The sequence below is a fragment of the Euphorbia lathyris genome, chromosome 5 (genome assembly GCF_963576675.1).
Source record: "Euphorbia lathyris chromosome 5, ddEupLath1.1, whole genome shotgun sequence".
NCBI classification, from domain to species: Eukaryota; Viridiplantae; Streptophyta; class Magnoliopsida; order Malpighiales; family Euphorbiaceae; genus Euphorbia; species Euphorbia lathyris.
Window position 1 is genome coordinate 93,183,869 of NC_088914.1, and position 21,734 is coordinate 93,205,602.

Sequence of the window (21,734 nt, forward strand, 5' to 3'; positions counted from 1 at the left end):
TGTCTGTCTTTATCCTCCTCCTGATTGCTAATCTTAACTCCTCTAATCTTAAGGAGGATCTCCAGGCTAAGGAATGATTCGAACTTAGACCAGATCCAGTCTCCCTCTGAGTCCACCACATCAGCAACCTTCCAGGAACGGATATCATTAGGCGGAGGGGAGCTACACACTTCAATCAGCGGTTTATCACCAATCCAGGTGTCATCCCAGAAACTAATGGATTTACCATTACCCACCTCCAGGCCAATCCCCGTACAAAACTCAGCAAATACTGCGCTAAGCCCTTTCCAGAGGAAGGAGCAGCTAACAACCCTCTCCTTCGGGCCACCAAAAATTCTATCTTTCCGATACTTGCCGCACAGAAGACGAACCCAAAGAGAGGAGGGGCATTGCCACATTCTCCAAAGAAGCTTCATTAAAAGGACTTTGGTGTTGTCCTTAGCTTGCCTTATACCCAGACCCCCTGCTTTTAGGCTGGCAGGCTTCCTTCCAAGGGACCAGGTGAACCTTCCTCCCCTCACCAGACTCTCCCCAAAGGAAATGCCGATTAATCTTATCAAGATCGTTAAGGACCGGCTCAGGGAGTTTATAGGCTTGCATGATGTGATTAGGAGCCGCGCAGTTAACAGATTGGATTAAGGTAAGGCGACCTGCAAGGGAAAGAGAACTAGCTTTCCAGCTAGCACACAAACCATTAGTTTTATCCAGAATGTCTTTAAAGGAGGCTTTGGAGACTCTGTCACTGTGAAGAGGGACCCCAAGATACTTCCCTAACGATTGAGTCAGGGGGATGCCAGAGAGCTCACTAAGGCTTCTGCACAAGTCGTTGTCCATGTTCTTGGAACAAAGCATACGGGACTTTTGGATATTAATCTTCTGGCCAGAAGCATCACAAAAGCAATTAAGGATATCCATCACCACCTTAATTTGCTCCACATTACCCTCCACGAAAAGCATCACATCATTAGCAAAGAACAAATGGGTAATAGGGGGGGCAATGTCTGCTGATGGAAACAGGGTGGAGAGTCCCCTTGCTCACCGCCTCTTGGATCAGGTGAGACAGTCTTTCCATCGCAATAACAAAAAGGAAGGGGCTCATAGGATCCCCTTGACGAATACCCCTGGAGGGAGAGAACTCATCAGACATGTCCCCATTAATCATAACCTGGAACACAGGAGATGAGATGCATTTCTCAATCAGATTCCTCCAGTTTTCCGGGATACCAGCTTTGGCTAAACTATCCAGAAGAAAGCTCCAGTTAAGTCTATCATAGGCTTTCTCCAGATCCAGTTTAAGAGCCACAATCCCTTTCTTTCCTTTTTTAATTTTCATGGAATGGACAACCTCCTGGGCAATAACAACGTTATCCATCATTTGTCTACCAGGAACAAAGCTCCCTTGATTCTGGCTAATAATATCCGGCAGGATCTTCCGGATTCTATTAGCCACAATCTTGGTGATAGCTTTGTACAAAACATTACAAAGGCTGATAGGTCTCATCTGAAAAAAGGAAGAGGGTATATCAACCTTAGGAATCAGAACAAGGAGGGTCTTATTAACCAACCTGATATCGTTAGAACCACCAAAAACACCTAACACAAAGTTGTAAATGCCCTCTTTCACAGTATCCCAGTGTTTATGATAGAAGCTAGCAGAGAAACCATCAATCCCATAAGCCTTAGTGGAACCGATGCTGGAGAAGGCCAGATCAATTTCTTTGAGGTCAACCGGATGGAAAGCATCCTTAATAGCATCCTCCCCTAACCGAGGAAAGGAAGTATCAGAGTAGGCACTCTCTAAGTACACCGCTTCTTCTCTGAACAGGTCCTTGTAGAAGTCAAGGGCAAGACGCCGAATGTCCTCCTCCTCAAAAATCCAAACACCATTGGCGTCTTTGATAGCGTCGATTCTATTCCTCTGTCTTCTAATAATCGTGGAGAGGTGGAAAAACCTGGTGTTTCGGTCCCCGTCTTGAATCCAAGTCTTCCTAGACTTCTGGAACCAAAGGAGCTCTTCCTGTCTAAGCACAGCTTCTAACTCGTTCTGGAGAGATCTAAGCTGGCCATTCAGGCTGTGGTCGAAGCGGACCTCTAAGCAACGTTGGATGCCTTCCATCCTTCTCAAAAGCTTGTTTTTCCTTCTGATAATGTGGCCAAAGATGTTTTTATTCCATCCAGCCACATTTCTCCTGAACTCCTCAGCAGCAAGAAGGACATTAAAGTGAGGTTGCCAATTGTTTTTAACAAAATTCTTAAACTCGGGATGAGAATCCCAAGCCACAAGATACCTAAAAGGTCTGTTACCTTTCAGCCGGTTTCCTTTGACCATCTTAATAAGGATAGGGCAATGGTCAGAGTGATGGAAAGGTAGATTAAGCACATTGACCTCAGGAAACCTACAGATAGCAGCAACATTAGCATACACTTTATCCAACCGAACAAACACACTATTCCTTTTCCAGGTAAACCTGTGCCCGGCAGCTCCCAGGTCCGACAGACCACAAAGATCCATACTATGTTTATGGTTGAGACACTGGTTAATATAATGATTACCCCCGCCTCTCTGATCACTCAAAGTGGAAATGTCATTAAAATCCCCGGCAACCAACCACGCCTCCACCATATTAGAACTAATAGAACGAAGAATCTCCCACAGCCTTCTTCGGTTAGTCAAAACAGGATCGGCATAAACAAAGGTAACAAAGAACGGTTTATTACCAGGGAAACACACCTTACTATGGATGAATTGACTATCCATAGTAACAATATCAATATTGACTCGACATGGCTTCCAAAAGAGCCAAATCCCCCCAGCCCGGCCCGTAGCCTCCGATCTGACACAATTCCAACTCTTAAACTTTCTAACCACCTCATCTACTTTAGAACCGCTAACCTTGGTCTCTAGAAGAACAAAGCAAGAGGGGTTAAATTTCTTAATGAGGTCATTAACATGGATGTGGGTTGCCTTGCTCGCCGCACCTCTAACATTCCAAACAAAGAAGTCCATCAGAAGGGAAAACTACTGACACAAGCCCATACCCTAGATCAGGTATTTATTCGGGGCTCCGGAGAGCCTAGAGGAGGTACCAGAAGGACCCCTTTTATCAGAACGAGCCAAAGGATTCATGATACTTTTTTGTTTACCCTTAGGCTTTTTTAAGTTAGGTTTAATAATCCTCATTGAAATCCCCACCCCAGGATTACCACTAAGAGAAGGAATACTAACCTCATTTGACTCCTTCATCCTTCGGGTTGCCAGATCCAGGGAACCCCCTTGCTCTTTATTCACATTGGTCATCCTTCTGCTTGTTGTGCCAGCATCCTGGGGGATCTTCTTGGCAACAGCATTAGGATTGAAAAGCGGGTTAATAGAATCACCCAGGATAGAAGCAGGCTCGGCCAGATCCAGGCCTGGCCTACTTAACTCCATCTGCTCAATAGTAGAGTCTGGATCCTGCCCAACCTCAAGAGCCAGGACACCAAATCTCGACCCTGACCCGGAGGATGACGCACCCTTCTCATCCTTCTTAATATCAGGGGGCCTGACCTTAATTTCAGGATTAATCTTCAAAGACTGCACCTCCTTATTGATATCAGAATATTGGTCCCTGGAAGCAACAACATGAGGCCTCCGTTTGACTGATCTTTTGGCCAGCATCCAAGGACCAAAGTTCTCCCCATCCCTTAGACTAGCCTCAGCTCTTCCTACAATAGGCACTGCCACCTCTTCCACTTCCTTCCTTCTCTTGGGACAACCCTCGACAGTATGACCAAACATACCACATTCAAAGCAAATATTGTGAATCCCTTCATATTCAATATGAAACACTTTATTTTTAACACTAAATTTGGAGAGAAGAGGTTTGGCAAGATCAATGTCTATACATACCCTGGCGAACTTACCCCTCGCTGCCTCAATAGTAGTTTTATCAACATGGTGGACTTTCCCAACCAGACTACCAATTTTATTTAGGAATCTTTCGTTATAGAGTTCAATAGGAAGACCTGTGAATCTCACCCAAGTGAGAATCCTGTTCACAGAACAATCATAAGGGTCAAAATTTGGGACCCAAGGTCTCAACGCCAACACATGATTGGAAATAATGTAAGGACCCCCATTGACAACTTTGTTAAAATCCTCAGCCCTAGTAAATTTGATGACATAATAGTCATTTTCTAGGTTCGTAATGGTAACCTTCCCTTTATTAGCCCATTGAGCTTGGATCCTCTGAGCAAAATATTTAAAGCTTATTCTTTTACCAAGAACAGTAACAATTAAGGATAATTTCCATTTTGATCTAAAGAAACGTTTGTCATCAGATGTAAGACGGATTGCCGGGCACAAAGGGTCATCCTGCACACCATCCTCCTCCACATCAGAGTCCGACCAGTCCTCCTCAGAACTATCCTCGCTACTGTCAACTTCCATCGTGGGATCCTCCTCATTCACCCCCAATACCTTATCTCTCCAAGAAGAACTCCCGTGACAGTTCATCAAAGTGGAATTAACAACAGTATTCACCGGATTTCCCACTATTGGGATAGCATTAGACATGGAATTGTTATGGTCCCTAATCCTCTCACCTTCTCTATGGCTAGGATTATCAACATTTAATAAAACCGAATTAGATGCAAAACCCCCAGCTGAAATAGCTTTTAGAGCTTCTTGCGCGGCACACGCGGCTTGAGCAAAAAAAGCAGCCTGCGAAACCTGCACAACAGGCGTGGCTTGCGCAGCCAGCTCGGCCTTTGCGGCCCGCGTAACCTGCACAGCCAAAGCATCATGTGACACAGGCAAGGCATGTGCCCTATCTCCCTGGATCACCGCAGTGCCGGAGGTCGCCGCATAAGGATCTAAGGGGTGCACGTCCAGGTTACCAGCCCCGGCCCCCAAGCTTCGCTCTTCCGCAACCGAGCCCGGCAAAACAGCCAAACTTCCTGCTGGCAAATCGATCCCCGCGGATCCACGCATCTCGTCCCGACCTAGCATCTCTCTGGCACCAAACGATCCCTCACTCTCCTCACCGGCCATCAAAACCGCCGGATCCGACCCCTCCTCCACCGAACGAGTCGGCCACTCCCTCTCCCTCGAACGCTCTCTGACCCTTTCACCGCTTCCCCGACTATCCTGCAACAAAAGCGCCGCGCTCCACACCCCCTCGACCAACTCGCCATCTGGGTCCGGATCCATAATCCCCGTCCTCCCGGCCACCCGATCCCCTATACCTAGCTCCGATCGACCACCAGCCCCGCTCACCGACGTCGCCGCCCTAGTATTTCGCTGTTCTCTGGTTGGAATTCGCTCTTTCGCCATGATAACAATGTATTATATTTTATTCCTAATTGTAAATAGAAAACCGACTATATGCCTAATCGGACGACAGAAACAATCCAAAAAATTGGGAAACAAACCAAAAAATTGAGAAAGAAATAAAAAAATTCCTAAACACCCATCCACCTCTTCATCCAAATCACAAATCCCTCCCCCGCTTCAGCCAACAGAAATCATGGAAAGAAACCCACTAATTTCCAAATCACCCAACAGCACAAACCCAAAAATTGGGAAAATAAAATACCTAACCAGCCTAACAGTCCATCCACCGCTTCAATCCATCCACCGCTTCACGTACGAATCCTCAGAGAATGAAATTCGGCAATTTGCCTAACCTCTCGACAGAAAACGATCGGCAATTAAAGAGAAAACCAAAAAGGCCTAAACCCTAGTAGAGCAGGCGGAACCACTCAATCCATCCATTTATAAAATTTCCATGTGGTTATTAATAATATAGTATTTTTTAAATTAAAAAATGGATAATTGAGAAAACAATAAAAAAAATTCTAAAAAGGAAAAAAGCGTACATGAATAGGACATGACGTCTGAATTGTTGGTGAATCAAGTGAGTACACCGGGGATTCATGTACTCCATTAAAAAAATGTGTTTAAAATTTTAAATGGATAAAAAAACAATGTTGGCTCAATTAAAAAGAGTTTTGAAAAAAACTACGAGACTCTTTTTATTACGATTGTAAGTAAACACTCTAAATTTTTTATAACTTCCGATTTCTATTTCTTTCTCCACTTGAGGCTCTTAACTCAAATCAACTTTAATTGGTTATACGTAACAAACTTAGTTATTAAAATTTTAACAAGTTTTTTGTACTTATGTTTGTAACGCACTATATATGTTAGACATAAAAATCAGGATTTTCAAATTTTCAGTAATGTAAGAATAAAATTGATATTGCTTAGAATCGTTAGAGATAAAATTATATTATTTCGTATATTGGAATCAAATGTACACTTTTTTATAAACGTTGGGGTCAAATTTAATCTTTATCCTTGTATTTTATTATTATTTGAGATTTGTGGTTTGATAAAAGTAAAAAGAACCAAAATATATTTTAAACCACATAATGTCAATTTAACTTTTTTAGTATTTAACCTACACTATTTGAGATAAAAAAAAATAGTAAAGAAACAAATAAGTTTGAACCCACTATAACCCAACCCACCCGATCCATCTAAAAAAGAATTATTCCAATCCACATAACCCGCCATAGCCCATCCAACCCATGAGGTAGTCAGAACCGGACTTGACAATTTAGGGACCCTAGACAAAATAAGTATTAAAGGCCCATTTAATAATAAAAATATTTATTCATAACAAACTAGACCTTTTAATTTTTTTTATCAATGGAGTTTCGGAAAGACATAGGCCCTCCTATATAATTTTATCACTATTTATATTAAAAAAATATATTTCATATATACATATAAAGGCTAAAAAAAAATTTGGACCCCCCTCCAGCCTTGGGTCCTAGGCCGGCGCACCCCGGACCTATGCTCAGAGTCGGCCTGGAAGTAGTATCCTTACATGGGTTGGGTAAAATATAATTGTAACCCACCCAACCCAAGTTTGAACACCCCTGATCTATACTAATTATTCCTTAAAACAAAGTTGAAGTTAAAGAGGGTAGATAGTAAAAATACAAGAAATAGAGTATAATGTTTTGCTTAAAAATAGAGCATACATAGTGATTTTTACAGACAGTTATAGCTAGTTTCAAGCACAGCCTTGAACATACTAATAGCTCACATTTTATGGATCTGTAAACTAAAATTTGAAGTTTACATATTCTCATTTATTTTCCCTAAAAAAGAAAGAAAAAAAAAAGTTGATTTTACAGAAGAATATGAGAGGTTTTAATTATTATGAGAGAATTCACAGAGCTTTTCATGATCATCCTACTGTATTTAAACTTCTCCTTGTCTCCACTCTCAGGTTATTATCTAAATTGTATCGTGATTGTTGTCCGTTAAGAGCAATTTTATATCTAACGTCGTAAATGATAGAATTGAAGGTCTAAAGTTGGCAAGTTTGATCAACTTTAGACATCATTTAGGTGTTCTGCACCCGTTGTCTATATATCGGTTGGTTCAACAGAAAGCAGAGTCGGCCCTGGGCATAGGTGTTCTGCACCAGTGTATATATATATATATATATATATATATATATATATATATATATATTATGTTTTTCAGGCAAACAACATCATTAGGCTCCTGATCTTTCAATTTTTGATTCAGTAAGCTCTTGAGCTTTTATTTGGATACATTAAACTCCTGATCATTTATTTTTGGTCGGCCCTTTGTGACCAAATTAGTAAGTTATAAATATTTAATTCTGCAAAAAATATGTTATTAACTTCATCTGTATTTGAAATTATTAAAAAAAATTATTTTTTACAGGTTGAATTAAGGTTTTTACAGTTTTTCTACAATCACATTACACATCCAAAACTGCATTCAAACAGTAAAAAATACAAATTTCGAATGCAGGTGCAATGAATATCTGTCTGTTAACCGAATTTTATGTTGAAAATTAATTTTTTTGGTCATAAAAGGCTTAATGAGACCAAAAATAAATGATCAAGGGTTTAATGTATCCAAATAAAAGATCAAGGGCTTAATGAACCAAAAAATGAAAAATCAAGGGCCTAATGATGCTTTTTATCTATTTTTTTATTATAAATACACTTATAATACTTATTCGGACCTAAAAGGTGACCAAATAATATGATATTTTAGATCTAAAATAGACTCAAATTTCTATTTTATACTTTTAAGTATAATTTTATCTATCAAGAGCTTTTTATCTCTTATTTCGTCTAGCGTCTATAAAATATTTTATGTTTTTTTACGGTTTCAGAATAGGTGTGTCGATGAAATGTCACTCAACAAAATATTTGAATTTTTTTTCTGGGTCCACGCGTGGTAAGAATCCGGACAAGATGTCCCGCACATGATGTCATGTGTGTACACACGTATCACTCGTGTTATTGATGGGTAGATCTGTCCACAGCCCGGGCCGTTCGACCCGTGTCCCATGGGCCGTGATTGGACAAGGAAATTTGATCTTAGGCTCACGCCCGCTAAAGCCCACTTATTTTTTAGATATATTCGGAATTGATAAAAGTAGCACGGGCAAACCTGCACTGTCCTTTTAATATTAATTAATGCATTTATATATTGAATATTTATTTTTAAAAATAAATTTTATTACAATTAAAAGTTATGTATAGCTTATATCAGCTGGATTTGAGATTTGATTTTTAAACGCAAGTCTAGTCCGGACCCGTCTAAATTAACAACGGACTGGGCTTGAACTGAGTATTTTTAGATAAAAGCTTGTTAGATCCGACCTATGGACAGGTGGAGTGTAATAATGAGAATCATGATTGAGGAAAGAGTTATGTTATATTATTAATATCTAAAATTGGTCAAACTTGCTAATATTACGTTCTCAATTGTACCATTTATGGTTTTAGGGTAAAATTATCCTTGATTGATTGAGAACGTGTAAGTTATCCTCGGGGTAATAGGATAGGGTCACGAAGGGTCCGTCAATCTCCCAACTCGAAAAAAATTACTACGAAATTTTTCACCGAAAATTTTACTATGTTAATTGTTATTTTTAGCGGATTTAACAGCAACGACGGAATCCGTGTCGGAAACATCCGTTGCTGATGCTTAGTCCGGAAAAATTCTGTAATTTTTAATATATTTTCGTCAATTAACCCCTAAATTTGCGCATTTTTGCAGCGGTGGAGGAGTAGCAGTAGCTTTTTCCGATAGCAACCAACCGAAAACTTCTGATGAATTCAAGAAAAAGAAAGTGATAGTACTAGGAACAGGTTGGGCAGGTGTAAGTTTCTTGAAAAACTTGAAGAGTTCATCATATGATGTTCATGTCGTATCGCCTCGCAACTATTTCGCATTCACTCCTCTCTTACCGAGTGTCACGAATGGAACTGTCGAAGCTCGTAGCATCGTCGAACCTGTTCGCAACATCGTCAACAAGGTATATACAATTATAGAGGTGTTCACATGGATCCGGAATGATCAAATGAATTTGGTCACTCGCTGTTAGATCTAGGCTTAATAGATTTAACCCGAGATAGGAGCAAAATTTAGCACTAACATTTCAAGTGAATGCAGATTTAACTCTAACGTATGAAATAGTTCAAATTTAACGTTTCCAAGCAAGATCAATTTTAGCGCTGTGTTATCCAAAATTTGAAAATACTTGTTTGACTGTTATTAAACTGTCACATCAGACATTCCAAACAAGTTTGTCAATAAATTAAAGCAGTTTCGTAGTTTTCTTTTAACTATATTAACAACACAGTAAATTTGAAAATACTTGTTTGACTGTTATTTAAATGTCACATCAAACAAGTTTGGGACAACATTTGCCATATTTCACAATTTGGTGTATAGCCTTAAATTTTGCACGTAAAACTATATAACCTTTGGTGACTTTCCATTAAAGTGTATAACCGGTAATTGTGATCGGTCAACGCAAAGTCAACATATTTAACCTCCCTAAAAGTAAAAAATTAACCGGTCAACACGTCATGTCAGCATTTTTTACTTTCATAGAGGTCAAATTGCTAACGTGGCCGGTTGACTTTGTGTTGACCGATCATAATTACCGGTTGTACATTTTAGTAGAAGGTCACCAAAAGGTTGTACAGTTTTGTATGCAATTGAAAGTTGTACATCAAAGTGTGAAAAATTATAAAGGTTGTATACCACGTGTGTAATTTACTAAAAATTTGACTAATAAATCATTTAACTGCAAACTACATAAATCACAAATCTCTATTTTACAAGTTTTACCGTGTTTGCAAATCGGATAAATTGCAAGGTTTTTTTTGTACTTTACCTTTAGTGTTAAGAGATAAATTATGAAATAAATTTCAGATGACTCCTATTGTGTTATTCTTGTTGAGAGGCGATAATTGAAAAAAATGACAATATATATTATTATATTGAGATTAAAATAATTATTATAATTAAAATATGTTTGGGACTAAAGGCGCCCTTAAGGATTAGAGACCACTTAAATTGGAGGCTCTAGGCGGCCATCTAAACCGACTAACATGTGATATTAACAGAACTTTTTTTCTCGTTTTTTTCTTATTTTTTCTCATTTTTCTGGTTTTTTCGAACGGAGTGCTCTTAGAACTTTTTCTTATATTTCTTCTCATTATCTTGTAGAAACCTTTTAAAGTTGATTTCAGGGAAGCCGAGTGTTATAAGATTGATCCGGAAAAAAGAAAAATATATTGTCGATCTAAACACAATAAGAATTTGGGCGGAGACGAGGAATTCACGATGGATTATGATCTTCTAGTTGTAGCTATGGGAGCTTCTTCAAATACTTTCAACACCCCTGGTGTTGAGGAACATGCTTTTTTTCTCAAGGTACGTTATGAGTTAACGTCGGCGAATTGACACATTCGTGACGAAAGATGAAAATATTTCTTACTTTACAGTAGATTGCAAAGTATTTCCGGATTTGTGGTGAATTTCATAGGCAAGCATCACAGTCCTATTTTTGACCAGTATAAGCACCCCGTATGGGTTAAATGCACCATTGGTCACTGAACTTACATGGTTATCTCAAAATGGTCACTCAACTTTAATTTGTCTCAATAAAATCACTCAACTTTGAGTTTTGTCTCAATTAGGTCACTATGACGATTTCGGTGATTAAAAAGCATCGAAATAATGACATACGTGACATGTCTGCATGAGTCAACTCAAATCTCTGACCGAAACGACATATGACATCCACGTATGCGTCACAAGACTATCACATGTCGGTTATTTTTATGAAAAAAAATAACCTACACGTGGATGTCATATGTCGTTTCGGTCAGAGATTTGAGTTGACTCATGCAGACGTGTCATGTATGTCATCATTTCGATACTTTTTAATCATTGAAATTGTCAGAGTGACCTAATTGAGACAAAACTCAAAATTGAGTGATTTTATTGAGACAAATTGAAATTGAGTGACCATTTTGAGACAACTATGTAAGTTCAGTGACCAATGGTGTATTTAACCCCACCCCATCTATGTGAAAGGGGCGGAGGAATAAGGGGTCACGGAGGGTCTATCAAACCCCCCACACCCCTTTCTCCCGAATCCGCGACAAAATCAAAACAAAAGAATATAATTACCGACAGAATATTCTGCGATAATCGCCCCGACAATTTCATATATTGGGATTGGAGTTGACATCGCTTACAAAATTTCGATGAAATTTTCCATTTTTTATGCATAATCCCAATAAAAACAAGGGTTGATTACAGATATATGCAATGTGGTTTCACCGATTTGCAAATGGGTATCTATGTTTTTTTTTTTTTTTTGCATACGGAACCATGTGGTTTGCAAAATTCTGAATTTGAGTTCACTTTGTTAGAATTTGGCTAATAACAATCTCGAAATAAAATATCTCAAGAGTTAAATGATAGTTTAAACAACTTTAATTTTTCAGCTTTTTAAGTTTGAGGTCATTTAGGTGGTGTTTTTTTATGAAAGAGAAAGTTAATGTTTAGAGAGAGAAAACTCCAAAATAATGATTTTGAAAAATAAAAAATATGGTTCCATAGTAAATATGATATTAAACCATTTTCATTTTGAGGTCGTTAATGGCCTAATTTGGCCAAAAAAAAACATGCAAAATTTTACAACCACAGGGTACCATCTGCAAATCGACGATATCACAAAGTATGTATATGCAATTAACCCTAAAAAATCTAGTAGCTTTTAATAATTTTTCATTCATTGACTCTCGAGTATTTGGTTTTGGCTCCGGAACTACCTATATGACAATTGGAACTTTTTCCGTGTATCATAAGAGCGTTTGCAGAGAAGAGAATATATGCTCCGCGTTGTTCGTATTGGCGGACTGCTTTTGTCCGCCAATATGACCAGCAATGGGAATTCAATTCACCCCAAACTCATATTTTTTTTTTCTTTTGCACCCTATATCTGGAAATACTATGCCAAAACACCGAAAATTTATCATGCTTATTTTCTCGTATGTTATAAATTACGGGAAATTGACACATTCGCGGTGAAAGACGAAAATATTTATTGCTTTACAGCAGATTACAAAGTATTTCTGGATTTGTGGTGAATTACATAGGGAGGTGTCATAGTCGGCTCTTTGACGAGGCGTGCCTGTCATAAATATGCCTGGTCATATCAACATAAGCACTCGAAATATGGGAAAGGGGCGGACGAATAAGGGGTCACGGAGTGTCTATCGACCCCCCCTGAATAAATCAAAACAAAAGAATAGAATTACTGACGGAATATTCCGTCTATAATTGCCCCGGTAATTTCATATATTGAGATTAGATTTGACATCGCTTACAAATTTTCGTTGAAATTTCCGTTGTTGACGTATATCCCAAAAAGCCATTAGTTTTTAATAAATTTTCATCCATTGACCCTCGAGTTTTTGGTTCTGGCTTCGCTACTACCTATATGAAAAGTAGACTTTTTTCCGTGTATCATAAGAGCATTTGCGGAGCAGAGAATATCTGCTCCACAAATTACACAGTGGAGTCGGATATTCTCTGACTCCACGTTGTTCGTATTGGCGGACTGTTTTTGTCTGCCAATGTGAACTTAATTCACTCTAAACTCGGAAATACTATGCCAAAACACCGGAAATTTATTATTTTTCCTAAACTTAATTAACATCTTGCAGGAAATAGAAGATGCTCAGCGGATTCGTAGGAACATCGTAGATTGTTACGAGCGAGCGAGTCTTCCAAACATAAGCGAAGAAGAGAAGAAGCGAATCATGCATTTTGTAGTCGTCGGTGGTGGTCCTACGGGCGTCGAATATGCTGCCGAGCTTCATGACTTTGCATCTCAAGATATGGCTCGCCTCTATCCGTCTGTCAAAAACTATCTAAAAATCACACTTCTTGAGGCCGGTGATCACATTTTGAACATGTAAGGCATTTGAATTGATCGAGATCATGTTCGAGTAACGCGGATTACCGGCGGAAATTTTTGTCGGTAATCAGCAAAAATCTGTTCGAAGAATGTAGCGACGGAAAATCCATTTTTAATTAGTCAAAATCCGTTCGAAGGATTTAAATACCTTTAACCACTCTGGTTGCTTGCAGGTTTGATGCCCGAATCACTAAATTTGCTCGTTCGAAGTTTCAGAGAGATGGTATTGATGTCAAGACGGGAGCAATGGTGACAAAAATTTCCGAGAAAGAAGTTTCCGCAAAAGATATAAAAACTGGCCAAAATTTATCTTTACCTTATGGAATGGTTCTTTGGTCCACCGGAGTTGCTACTCGTCCAGTCGTTCAGGAATTTATGAAGCAAATTGGTCAGGTTTGTTGCTCTTCTAGTTGCATCTTTGATTCGATCTTAGTCGGTGGCGGAACCAAAACAAAACACTTAGGTGCCGTTTGGTAAGATGTAATGACCTTCGTAATGGAATGACCATTACATTGAAGGTTCATTACCATGTTTGGTTGCATGTTACAATTTCATTGTAATGGAATGAGAAAACATTGAGTTAAATTTTGTTAAAGAAACTTTGTAATCCCCATTACATAGAAAAATGACTTGAATTCTCATTACATTATCATCTAACCTCTCATTTCTCAAATCTCACCTCTCATTCTTGTCAAAAACGCAAAAAGTAGAAAAACATGAAAATTGAAAACGAGAAAAATGAAAAAAAAAAAAACCGAAAAACCGAAAAAATGCGAAAAATGAAAAAAAAAAGAAAAACCGGAGAAATGAGAAAATAGAAAAAAGGTGAAAAATGTTGTAAATGAAAATTAAAAGAAACGAAAAAAAATATAAAAAAGCGAAAAACTATATACTAATTTATTGATTTCGGTTAATCTAATTTTGTATTTGATTTCGCTTCGATTTTTCACATTTTTCGTTGATTTTAATTATGTAAATAAAATTTTATGATTGCATTTAATTAGGAAAATATAAGTATTGTAATGGTTATTACATTACATCATAATTGTCAACCAAACATGGTAATAGAATCACTATTCCATTCCATTACATTACAACTTTGATTACATTACGACCTTGATTACATTACATTGCATTACGGCATACCAAACGGACCCTTAGGGGTTCATGGTCGAAAATGTATAAAATTAAAGAATTTTTTTGTGACTAAGCATTAAGGACGGTTATTTCCGTCCCAAACTCCGTTCAAATACCAAATTAGATACAAATTCTAATACATCGTAATTGTCGGCATAAATTTTATATTTAGCGTCGGAACTAAGAAAGGTCCAACTCGTACTAAAGCTACCAGAGATTTAATTTTTAGGGTTTAAGGTGCAAAAATACCCCTAGTTTATAGTCAGGAATAATTGGGATAAGGTACCAAAATAGGCCTATGGTTTTTGGGAATATCAATTTAGGTTCCACGTACAAAATAGCACAAATATAGGCTTAATGTTTAAAAAATGTACCAATTTAGACCTCCATAACGGGTTGGACACGTCATTCCTATTACTCCGTTAAGTTCTGATTTCTCCTTCCATGTACAATTGACAGAACTTATGACGTGTCTCGTTCCGTTATCGAGCCTAAATTGGTACCTTTTTTAAATGTTAAGTCTATATTTGTGTGATTTTGTACGTGGAGCCTAAATTGGTACTTTTTCAAAAACCATAGGCCTATTTTGGTACCTTATCCCGGAATAATTTTACCCCAAACGTCTAAAATGGTATAATTTTACCCCTAGCGTTGGAAGCTAAGAGCAATTTTACCTCTAACATTGACAAGTTGGGCCAATTTGAGAAATAATTCATCAGACTGTTAGTAATTAATGATAAAATGACATAAATATGAAGTGTAAATGACAGTGGTGAAGCTCTTAGCCTAGTGGTTGAGAGCTTACCTATACCTTGGGAGGTCATGGGTTCGAATCATATCCGGGTCTGGTGGGGATTTTTCTTTAATTTTTTTTTTTTAAAAAAAGAAGTGTAAATGACAAAATTCATGACCGTGAAGACGTCTAAAATGGTGCAATTTTACCCCTAGCTTTGAAAGCCAAGAACAATTTTACTCCTAACGTTGACAAGTTGGATCAATTTGAAAAATAATTCATCAAACTATCTTCACGATCATGAATCTCATCATCTATACTTCACATATGTATCATTTTATCACTAATTACTAACATATCACAATCATATGATTAGACGTAAAAAAAAATTAAAAAAAAAATTCACAAAATATACTGTATTTTATGTGAGTTGGACAAAAAAAATTTAAATATTTCGCCGAATTTAAAAATATTAATTTTCAATTCTATTATTAAATTAACCCAACTTGATGCTAAAGGTAAAATTGCTCTTAACTGTGAACGTTAGAGGTATTTTTACACCTTATCCCTATAAATTTTCTTTATTTCTCCTTAAGTCGGCTCGATGACCCCTTGTAAAGTTGCCCCTGATCTTATATACTATGCCTAATTTTTTTTTGTCCATGTTCAAGTACAGGGTAATAGGCGTGTTTTAGCGACAGACGAATGGCTGAGGGTCGAAGGGTGTGACGACATATATGCTCTCGGCGACTGTGCAACCATTAACCAACGCAGCGTCATGGTAAATAATGACAGCTTAGGCTATTTCTTATTTGTTGGTTGATAACATAAACATGTAATTAGTTAATATCACCGTTCAAAAACAAGGCCGTCTGGAACGCCTAGGCGCTCAAAATTGAAAATCCGCCTTGATTTTCTCTTATTAGTCCCTCTAGACGTTTTTTCCCCTCGGCAATTTTTTGCCGCCTAGGCCACCTAAACGTCACCTAGACCGCCAAGGTGTCGCCTAAGTGACAATGAACAAATGCGTTTTTTATTGTGATTTTTTTTTGTTTTATTATAATTCACTCTTGAATTGTTTCAATGATATTATTGTTGAAATTTCTGACATTTGCATATTTTTAAAGGGTAAATTACACTCATGGCCATTGAACTTTACTCACTTAATATTGTGACCACTGAACTTCAATTTTGAACAGTATGACCACTGAGCTTTACATTTTTTAACATCAGGGGCCACTCAATGCCTCAAAATGACCGTCTCAAAATAAAAATTTGAAGAGTTACTGATATTTTAAGGAACTTTAATTCTTGAAAATTTTCGTTTTAAGGTCATTTGGGTGTTGTTTGGTTAGAAGAGAGAAAGCTCCAATAAAGGTGATTTTGGAAAATAAAAAATGCGATTTCATGGTAAATGCCATTCTAAACAACTTTAATTATCGATTATTTTCATTTTGAGGTCGTTAACAATCATTTTGAGGAGTTAATTAAAGTTGAGTGGCCACCGGTGTTAAAAAATGTAAGTTCAGTGGTTATACTGTTAAGAATTAAAGTTCAGTGGCCACAATGTTAAAATGAGTAAAGTTCAGTGGCCATGAGTGTAATTAACCATATTTTTAAAAATATATGTTACAAATATATATGTTTTCTATATTAAAAAATTTTATATTATTATTTTTAGATTGTATAATACATATTTTAATTTAATTTATATAACAATTTGTTGATTAACAAATAAAAAATACAAATCCGATTAATCCTCGAGGGTTGTGTATGCCCCAGTACTGCCTAACATTTTTTACAACCTTGGTGAATATTACTTGATATGAACATTCAGGAAGATATAGCAGCGATATTTAGCAGAGCGGACAAGAATAAGAACGGATTGCTAGACGTTCAAGAGTTTAAAGAAGTTATCGGTGACATCTGCAACAGATACCCTCAAGTAAACATTTACTTACAGAAAGGGAAACTAAAAAGTTTTGACGATTTGGTCGCGAATGCACAAGGAACGAATAAGAAAGAGATCGATATAGAAACTTTTAAAAAGGCTTTATCGGAAGTCGATTCTCAAATGAAAAACCTTCCCGCAACAGCTCAGGTAAACTTAGTTATCCTTTGGTTTCTCGTGTTTGTAGCTTCGCTTTGTTGTTTAACTCGACACAGTAGATATAGAGTGTTTAGTTAGTACTGAAAAACAACTGCTTATATCTATATTCGAGGAAATCGGCTAATATCTAGGAACGCCAAACAGTAAACGAACCAAACTGGCTCTTAATGCCTGTTTGGTTTTCCGTTTTGCGGCTCTTTTTTACTCCAAACAGTACAGTGTTCGGGTAAAGATTAAAACGCAACTGTTGATATCTATTTTTGAAAGAAAATCAGCTAACATCGAACAAATAACTACAAATAGCAACAACCGAACCAAACAGATCCTTAATAGTTCCTTTCTTGTTTCTTTTCGTGTTAACGATTTTCGTTATCTTGGTTTCATATTGTATAGGTTGCTGCTCAACAAGGTGCATACCTCGCAAATTGTTTCAACCGCATGGAGGAATGCGGAAAGTATCCGGAAGGTCCTGTCAGGGTCAGGGGAACGGGTCACCATCGGTTTGAACCTTTCAGGTTATTAATCTGCTTCTTATCCTTTCAATTCCTCTACTATATATATGCAGTATCATACCCCCAAAAAAAAAACTCGGCGGACAATAAGACAAAAACGCGTTAAAAAACACAATTTGTTTTGGACTGAGCATCAGTAACGGTCATTTTCGAGATTTCGTTAGTAAAACCAAATCCGTTACAAATTTTGAATACTGTAACAATTTTATGCGACGGAATTTTTTTGACATGACAAAACGACTTACATAGACAACCCGTCTGACACAGTTCGTTTGACACGATTATCATATATAATAATAATAATGTGGAATATAAAGATCAAATAACACGATTATGACACGATAACTCTATTTCGTTCCTGTTACGATTTAGGTACAAACATTTCGGACAATTTGCTCCACTAGGAGGAGAGCAAACAGCAGCTCAACTTCCCGGCGACATGGTGAACATCGGATATAGCTCGCAGTGGCTTTGGTACTCTGTTTACGCAAGGTGATTCCCTCTCTCGTGTAATTTCATCGTTGTTTCGTTGGCTGCAAATTCTGAAACGTTTCAAACAAACTTGCAGTAAACTAGTGAGCTGGAGAACTAGATATTTGGTGGTCGGCGACTGGACGAGAAGGTTTATATTCGGACGAGACTCGAGTAAAATTTAGTACTGGTTTTCAAGTTTTATAACTGGAATTTACTCCGATTCGTCTTTTATTTTCTTGTATTTGCTACAGATTCTGTATGTTTCAGTAGAAAATAAAGTTATAGCAGCAGAATATGTTTACTGTCGACGAATTTACCGTATAAATTTTTATCGGTTGTTTCGTTGTGATGTTTTTTTCTACGGTTGATGCATCTATCAGGAGGGTGAGCCTTGGCGCAACAGTAAACGTTGTTGTCGTGTGACCGAGAGGTCATTGGTTCGAGTCTTAGGAGCCGCCTCTTGCCAAAAAAAATTGGCTGGGGAAGGCTTACCCCAATACACCCTTATGGTGGGACTAGGGATGGCAACGGGTACTCTACCCGCGGGTATCCAGCACTACCCGATCCTAATAGAACTACTCGTACCCCAGGGTACCCGTTACCCGTCATAACTTTTTTATATATTAAAAAATATTATTGCGTTTTAGATGTGAGATTTGAACACCAACCTTTTGTTTTTCGACCATTAAGTGATACCACTAAGCTACTTTATTTTTAACAGGTAAGGGTACCCGCGGGTACCCGTGAATTAAATGGGACGAATATGGGATGAAAAACATATACCCGTTAGGGTAAAGGGTACGGGTAATTAAAAAATAAACGAGTAAGTGTTTAGAGTTGGCACTACTCCCGTTGCCATCTCTAGGTGGGACCCCTCAGTGAGACACCACGACAGGATCCTTAGTCGAGGATGATAGAAACAATAGAAATACATGTAAATATAAGGGCACAAGAAAGATATCGAGAATATATAGATCGTATAACACGATTAGTTTCTTCCAAGTTCGATTCTTGGGAGCAGTCTCTTGCCAAAAAAAAATTGACTGGGAAAGGCTAACCCTAATACACCCTTATGGTGGGACCCTTCAGTCAGACACCACGACAGGATCCTTAGTCGGAGATGATAGAAACAATAGAAACACATGTAAATACGAGGGCAGAGGAAAAATATTGGGAATATATAGATCATATAACACGATTATGACACGATTAGTTTCTTCCGAGTTCGAGTCTTGGCTTGATCGGTAGTAAATTTTCTTGTTCACTAGGTCTACCTTACACTGAAGCTAAATTGTTTTTAATACTATGTTGAAACTGATACGATAAAATCGGGATCAAATTCGACTTGCGTCTCTTCCGCATACAAAATGTCTAAACTAGTCGGACACCACGAGCATTTTCGTGTGCTAGCTGATGAACTTGCTGCAAGTTTTATAGTATCCTTAGTCGAAGATGACGTAAAAACAATAGAAATACATGTAAATACGAGGGCACAAGAAAGATATCGGGAATATATAGATCATATAACACGATTAGTTTCTTCCGAGTTCGAGTCTTGGTTTGGTCGGTAGTAAATTTTCTTGTTCACTGTCTATCTTACAGCGTTCAACTTCTTTGGATGCAACATTAGCTTTAAAGTCTAAGAATGTGTTATCGATTATTGTCATTTTCTGATGCGATAACACGATTTACAGAAGATGTTTAAACTCTAATTATAAAGAAATAAACAAAAGATATTATTAACGGTACTAATGACAAAACAGTAAATAAACTAAACTTTAAAACGAAATAAAAATAAATAGTAGATAAATTTTGGGCAGAAAACCGTCTTCCTCGAGGCATACGTGCTTTTTTTCGCGGTTCTGAGCAGAAATCTCTTTCTCAAGGCATGTTCGTGCCTTATGACTTCAACTCTCGTTTCTTCATAAAAATTTCAGCTATTTCCTTCACTATATTACGTCAATTCGTTTTTGGTTTGGTTCGGTTTGTGGTTGATTCGATTTTGGTTTGTTTGTGGTTGATCCGATTCGGTTTTTAACTCGAACCAACAGATGCTCACTCTAATTATGACTTCAACTATCATTCCCCCCAAAAAAATTCAGCTATTTCCTACACTCTAACTATACCAATTCGTTTTGGTTTGATTTGGTTTGTCGTTGATTCAATTCGGTTTCTAAATCGAACCAACCGATCCTCACCCCAATTAAATCAGAAGTTAAATTCATTCCCTAATATTGATAAACAAAACATTAACTACAGAAAATTTTAACAAAACATTAAAAATTTCAGCTATTTTCTACACTCTCACTACATCAATTCGTTTTCGGTTTGATTCGGTTTTTAAGTCGAACCAACAGATGCCCACCCTAATTATGACTTCTAACCCTCATTTCTTCATAAAAATTTCAGCCATTTCCTACACTCTCACTATATCAATTCGTTTCTGGTTTGATTCCGTCTGTGGTTAATTCAATTCGGGTTTGAAATCGAACCAACCGATACTCACCCTAATTAAATCAGAATCTAACACCATTAACTACAATGATTTCAATAATCAGAAAAGGTTCAAATTCATAGAGCCATAAAGGTTGAAAGAGAAATTATCATCAACCAAAAGCAAGATCAGAAATCAAAAAATAACTACATCAATTCGTTTTTGGTTTGATTCGGTTTGTGGTTAATTCGATTCGGTTTTTAACTCGAACCAGCATATGCTCACCCTAATTATGACTTCAACTCTCATTTTTTCATAAATTTTTCAGCTATTTCCTACACTCTCACTCCATTAGTCCGCTTTTGGTTTGATTCGGTCTGTGGTTAATTCAATTCAGTTTCTCAATCGAAGCAACCCAAATTGATGGTCGTGCCTTGTGACTTTCAACTCTCATTTCTTCAGAAAAAAAATTTCACCTATTTCCTACTAGACCTGTTCAAAAGCCCACTGACCCGCACAGCCCGTCCAAGCCCACTCTTTAAAGATTGGGCTTGGACGCATATGTTTAGTAATTGACCCGGTCCGACCCAAGCCCGCGTATAGAGTAGGTTGGCCTTGGGATTTGTCTCAAAACCCAGGTCCAACCCGGCCCTAAATTTTAATTTAATAACTTTTATAGTTTAATAAACTTTATATTCCAAAAATAAAAATTTCCAAACCATATAGTATTTTTTAGAATTGGTGAACATGTACATGTTTTTGTTACTATTTTATTTAGGGTGGTGTTAAACCCAGCCCCAATTTCCCACCCCTAGCCCCATGAAATGACCAAACTACCCTTATTGGTTTTGGTCTTTGGGAAAAAAAAAATTTCTCTCTACGAAACACGGGCGTGTGGCTATCACATGCCTCACCACGTGGTGAGGCGTGACAGCCACATGCCTCACCACGCGGTGGGGCATGTGAACATCACGCCTCACCACGTGGTGAGGCATGTGATAGC

At 37.7% G+C, this 21,734-nt stretch overlaps 1 protein-coding gene across 1 annotated transcript; it reads left to right on the plus strand.

The window, feature by feature from the left end:
* The first annotated feature begins 7,194 nt into the window (after nt 1–7,194).
* Nucleotides 7,195–18,479, plus strand: LOC136230832 (external alternative NAD(P)H-ubiquinone oxidoreductase B3, mitochondrial-like). Its single transcript, XM_066020020.1, has 10 exons — nt 7,195–7,283; nt 9,104–9,362; nt 10,565–10,771; nt 13,078–13,328; nt 13,505–13,724; nt 15,878–15,982; nt 17,039–17,302; nt 17,705–17,826; nt 18,196–18,315; nt 18,392–18,479. The coding sequence occupies exons 1-10, from the start codon at nt 7,195–7,197 to the stop codon at nt 18,477–18,479; spliced, it is 1,725 nt and encodes a 574-aa protein (XP_065876092.1).
* Nucleotides 18,480–21,734: the final 3,255 nt, after the last annotated feature.